Below are 6000 nucleotides of genomic sequence, written 5' to 3' on the forward strand. Positions count from 1 at the left end.
GAGACTTATTTAGACTTCCTACCGCAAAATCGAAGCTCCAAAAACGTGCCTTCTCTTATAGTGGTTACCGTCTTTTGAATTCGTTTCCAGTTTACCTGCGATATGAAGAACGATACGAATCGTTTACGAAAGTGTTAAAGGCTATGCTTTTCTGTCAAGCCTATTAATTTGGGACGCACTTCTGAGATTAGAATAAGTGGTTAAGTCTACATCATCATCATCATCTTCATCATAAAAGTACTTAATCTAAATCACCCACCTGCAATCGATTGGGAACCAAAAATAAGGTGGAGTTTAATTTTCTGATTATGAGTAAGTTCTGTAAAGAGTTCTCTGTGTAAAAGTTTCAATTTGCAAGGAAGCCACATCAATGTGACGTGCTTGAATTGTTCACGTATTTTTGAAGTTGTGTGTGGGAAAAGCAGAGAGCGTTCAACAACTTAAGGATCAAAATCAGTTCACGTTGGCATAGAAGCCAGTGGATGAATGGTTTATGTGGGGTTCTATTGATGGAAAAGCATCAAGTTGGAAAAGAAAATTGAAGCAATGCATGTCTGAAATGCAACTTAGTCTCCGGGCATGAAGTATCTACTGACTGATATTTGGTGTTCAGGTGGGCATGGTGTTTGTATTCTACTATGCTTCATTCATCATCACCCTCAGGGAGATTCTGAGACCAGGGGTGCTCTGGTTCATGAGAAACTTCACTGATCCAGAGTTTAACCCAGTCCTCGAAATGATCCGGCTGCCGATTCTGTCCCACGTGAGAAGGTAAGAGCTAAAATTGCCGAGAGACGTATTTTCAAGTTCCACAATTGGTGAAAATACAGACAAATTCAAACAAGATGTCTCGTGCGAGACTGCTTAGCACATGATGTTCCGACATAAGTCTCAAACTCGAACTTTATCAAAAAATTCTTTGTTCTGAGAGGAAAACCTTTTGACTAGCATTTTTGCAAATTTTTATTTTTTTTGGATCAACCTTGAGTATAAGTTTCTGTATTGTGAAAACCCATTTCAATATAAATTTGAGAGATATAAAACCAAATGCATAGCCAAATATTTTACAATATAAAACAGCTTTTCACAGAAAGTTACAGTTCAACAAAGCAAGTCGCAAAGAATACTTAACTTAAACAAACAGACTGTAATTTGCAAATAAATTATCTGCGATTATTTTAAACGCTAGAAATAGCAAACGAATGAGTGTCTGGGCATGCTCTTGATGAGCAGCTCAAGTACTCAAAAAGTTGAAGTCTCATAATAACAGCCGCCCTGATCTTTTCGGTGGGCTATTATTGTGCTCCTATTGTTTTTACTTCGTCGAATAAAAATTTGCTTAGCTTTTTCGACATTTTACGTAAAATCTATTTGATTTCTCTAGACTCGATTCATTCTTCTCTTATTTTGCTCAAATTGTTTTGAAACGGCCGTTGCTCAGCAAAGCAATCTAAATTGAACAGCGTCATAAAAACGAAATCAAAAAACAGAAACGGAATAAACGCGTAAAGCCCATTTTAAAATGCCCACTACTTGAACTTTGTTCTTATAAGTCTTAGTTACCATCGTAAATCAAAATAGTTCGCGCATTAAATCTTTTGTTCATCAATCTTTCTTTCCGTTTCTGTTCTGTCAGTCCTAAGCTGGTTTATGAGAATCAACGGGGGCAATTTTCCGGCAGTCTGTCGGGCATGTTTCATAATATGCCAGAGTGGTAAAAAATAATTACCAATCAGTTCAACAAGATCCAGTCTCAAATTTTTCTGGAAAATATTTTTACCGAATAAGAAGAAATCATAAACAGTTAGGGAAATCAAAGATTGTCAAGTTTTGTTCTTTTGGCAGCAAACTGTTCGTGACATTGCAAGATGTATGAAATTTTTGCATTTTTCTATATGAAATACTGATGATTTTTGGAAAATAATGGACTCCCGCTGGTGGAATCTCTAAATTGATTTTTAGATCAATTCCGATTAAATTGAAAAAAGTGTGTTTGAATCAAGTATTTTTAATTTGGTTGAATCAATTAGAGAAAGTCAACCAAAACTAAACTAAGTTGATGAACGGGTGCAGATCTGGCAAAAATAATCGTTTTTCTTTGTTGTTTTCTCTTATGACTGGTTTTCTTTCTAACAATTTTCCTCATTGTGATCAATTTCACTAAATGAAACGTTTAATAAACTGCAGGCCACTGTTTTAGCTAGCATTTTGCTGCAATTTAGAAAAAGACTCTACCTCTCTAAAAAAATTTTTGCCTCACTAAAATTTTTTTGTTTAAAGTCAAGACATCAAAAAATCCTAAAGAATTTATGTTGAACTGGATTGCTAAATATAAGACGATTTAAGCAGTGCCAGCATCAATTTCAATTCAAGTCTGAAGTAATGAACGTTAATTTTTTTTGTTTTTTCCTCAAGTGGTTGTTTTTTCTGTTTTTCTTTAATCGGCCGTCATAAAAACTGTTTCGCTTATTTCTGTCATATTTAACACCTGTCAAATTAAAAAATGGATGGGTTAATGACATAGCCTAAATTTGTGTAGAATGTTACTGAAAAAATAAACTAGTTTTCTACTTAAACAAATTTTTGTGAATTGAGTTTTTTCTATTCAAAGCAAAATTATACTGGTGACTCCTTTACCTTTTTCTGTTGGTTGAAATTTGGTCAACGGATGCCAATTGAAAATGCTAATTTAAAATTTAAATGAAGCATCAAAAACAATACTGAATAAATGAGAGTCATTTCTCTAAAATTGCAGTCAAGTGAATTTTTTAACAAAATAAGTCAGCTTACTTCAGTTTTAGCGTAAGTTCCAACTCAATTTTACAAAATTAAGTTTTTTTTCTCTAAGATAAGTTTGATCTTTCTCTTTCCTAATTCAAAAATGTAATGTTCCTCTTTTTCAACTGTATCAGATTGTCTCTGACATGGAGGCCTTTTTATACGCCCAAAACAGTGCAAGAAGCCAAAGAAATCACTAAAAAGTGAACAAAAGTTTCAGTTTTTTTGTTTTATGCCCGTTGCCGACAAAAATTGTTCTCAGCGGTTTTTGTACATGGGCAGTCACAATTATTCATTTGGATAAGATTTCTTTTTAACAAAAACCAAAAACGTTTCATCAAATCAGAATAGGAGTTCAAAAAATGCAGATGCTGAGTATTTTTCTTTCCTTTTTCCATTTTTTAAATTTTTGTCTAAATTTTCGTTTCCTATCTATTATTAATAGCCACTGTCAACCTCTCAACAGCTATTATTTTGGTGCTCTTTTTTAAAAGTTAGCTTTAGCTTTGTGATCACGTATTTTTTTTTTACTTAAGTCACGGTTTTCACGTTTGACTCGAGATTTACTTAACTCACTGTTTCAACTGAATGGATTTCAAATTCTTTCACGAATTGAGTTAGGCAATGTAGGGAGAACAGTCATGGTCAAAAGCCTAAGATGAAAAACGGGATAAATCGATGAACACCGGTCATTAAGTCGACGATTGCTGGCTGGCGTTTTTATTGAGCCTTCTTTTTGCAAGCTGAATTAAGTTTAGTTTTAGAATCTAATTGGAACTGCACACCAAACACTTTTTGACACCAATTGCCATCTGCCAGTTTCTATCTTTTTTCCTTTCCTATTTCACTCCCGATGTGCGTCAAGCGGGTAAACGGCGGCTATTTTCCGGCAATTTGCTGTCTATGTCCAAAATTTTTTGTGGGAAATTAATTGAACTGCAAAAAAGTAAAAAAAAATAAAATGGGTACTAAGAGGAAGGAATATATTGCTCGATTTTGTTGGAAAAAGAATGTTGGAACAGCTATCTATTTTTGACACAATCTTTGCCCGTCTCTCAGTTAGGGTGTCTTAGTTGTTTGATTGGTGTGAGTCTGAGATTTTTGACGACTAGCGAAAGATTGATTTGAAAAGAGAAATTTACCCAACGATTCTATTTTTATGCTTGTTGTGTCAGGTTCATCTTGTCTGGGACAGTGTTTGGCACCACGTGTCTACTGGCCCTGTTCCTGCCTGTGATCACTATCAAGAATGTAGTGCCCAAGTTTCTCCCCTACCAGATCTCTTTAGTCACCGATGCCCCTGTCAGTGAACTGTCCATGGAGCTACTCCTACTCCAGGTACATTGCCAAAAAATTTAAGCATGATTGGTAATTTTAAACCTTTGAAAATCCGAATTATTTACCTGATGCATAAAAAAACAATGGTTTTGTTTGTGTGCTGTTTGGTCTGTTGCTGAATGGTTGGCTGACCGAACAAAAGCTGTATTTGATTCAGTATCAAAAAAAATTGACCCAAGTCGGTGTACGCGTCCCAAGAAAGTCTGATCACAGAGCTGGCTTGGGTAGCGCAACTCAACTTGGGAAGAAAAACCTTACCCGTAGTGAAACTAAAATTTCGCGAAGCTAGAATCCTTTGTAATCATTTTAATAGAATTGCTGTCTCGAGCTGAAGGAGCCTAAATTTCTCCAAGCAGAAGTGATCGAATTGCACTAAAAATTATTTAATTCAATCAAACAGTATACTTATTAACCTTATTTTTTGGAAATGAGATATGTCTTGTAAGACATGTTGTATCACTTCCTTTAATTTAATAGGTGATATTGCCCGCGCTGTTAGACCAGGGTCACATCCAGAGTGCAGTCAAAGCCAGCATTCTTCTCTGGACTAAACTAGTCGGATCTCTGCTGGACCTTCGGTCATACCTATTAGGTCAGTATTTTCTCTTAGCATTAAAACGACTCGCTCAAATTTCACTGATTATTTTACCGAACATAATTCTCTGCAATTGACGTACATTGACACAAAATTATCTTAACTTTCGTCGATCTGTACGTTCTCTCTGCTAAATCAAACTTCGCTTTAAATGACTAGTTTGAAGCTGCTCTCAGAATGTCAGCATATGAGCAAAGAATATGAGCAAAAGAATGTACGAAACGTTGGCAGACCAAAAAATACACAATACTCAGGTGCTTATGATTTTCAGGAGCAAACGACGGCCCGTTGTTAAGTTTTGTAATTGGAGATCAAACAGATCCAAACAACATCAACAACAATAATCATCACAACCCAGCCCCTGTTCCCAATCAAAACAACGACAACAATAACAACGCTAACGGTGGAGGTCTACAAGCAGCCCATTTAGCTTTGTTACAAGTTAATATTCCAGACGAACCTCAAGACTACAAGCGACCTTCCCTCTTTCCTTTAAGAATAGTTGGACTTATTTTGATAACTATGATGACTGTATACATTTTGAGTTGTGTGACACTATTTTTCCCTACGTTCATCGGTCGAAAACTGATGTCTTTATGGTTTGGAGATCTGAGAGTTCACGAGTTGTATACCTGTGCAATTGGAGTTTATTCTTGCTGGGCTCTTATGAGAACTGTGATCTGTATTGCATCGTGGGTGTCTGCTGGGTTAACGCTGTTCAAGGAAAAAATCAGAAAGTTTTGCACCACAGTCACAAAGGTTAGATCTTCAATTATGTTAAGATTAACCTCAAGATATCCGATTTGACCTAACACCGTCTTTGGATTCCTGGAATTTGATTCCAAGTGGAATAGCAAATTAATGGCTCTCGAACGAAGTTTGAAGCAATTATTGTAAATGTATGTCTTTTTATGCAAAATTTTTGCTAGACTGTTTTTGCGCTTCAAAGAACATTCTTTTGCTCTGTAGTAAATTTTCACGCTTTTTGATAATTGCCTTTTTAATAGCCGCCGTCAGCTTCTCAACGGCTATTATTTAGGCGCTCTCCTTTTTTACAATTCAAAGAATTTGAATTGTTAATTGCTCTCAAACAAAGTTTGTAGCAATTATATTAGTCCCGTCGGTCTTTTTTACGACTCGAAGAGTATTGAGATTCTACAGGTTTTCACGACTCGAAGAGGAGTATTGATATTCTACAGGGTTTTTTTTTAGCAGAAAGCAAGTTTGTTCATGACTTGAAATTGGACTTCTTTCTATTCGAGTTTTTAACTCCGTTTTTGATTGTTGAC

At 35.6% G+C, this 6000-nt stretch overlaps 1 protein-coding gene across 3 annotated transcripts in view; it reads left to right on the plus strand.

Annotated features, from left to right (window-relative positions):
- Positions 1-6000, plus strand: part of LOC142341621 (E3 ubiquitin-protein ligase MARCHF6-like) — a 263593-nt gene that overhangs the window by 65344 nt on the left and 192249 nt on the right. For all 3 annotated transcript variants that reach the window (XM_075392710.1, XM_075392712.1, XM_075392711.1), the window contains exons 9-12: positions 614-771; positions 3954-4116; positions 4594-4708; positions 4983-5470. In XM_075392710.1, the coding sequence (XP_075248825.1) occupies positions 614-771; positions 3954-4116; positions 4594-4708; positions 4983-5470 (924 nt within the window). The remainder of the gene's footprint in view (positions 1-613; positions 772-3953; positions 4117-4593; positions 4709-4982; positions 5471-6000) is intronic.

This window comes from Convolutriloba macropyga, chromosome 6, assembly GCF_964194025.1.
Source record: "Convolutriloba macropyga chromosome 6, txConMacr16.3, whole genome shotgun sequence".
In the NCBI taxonomy this organism is placed as follows: Eukaryota; Metazoa; Xenacoelomorpha; order Acoela; family Convolutidae; genus Convolutriloba; species Convolutriloba macropyga.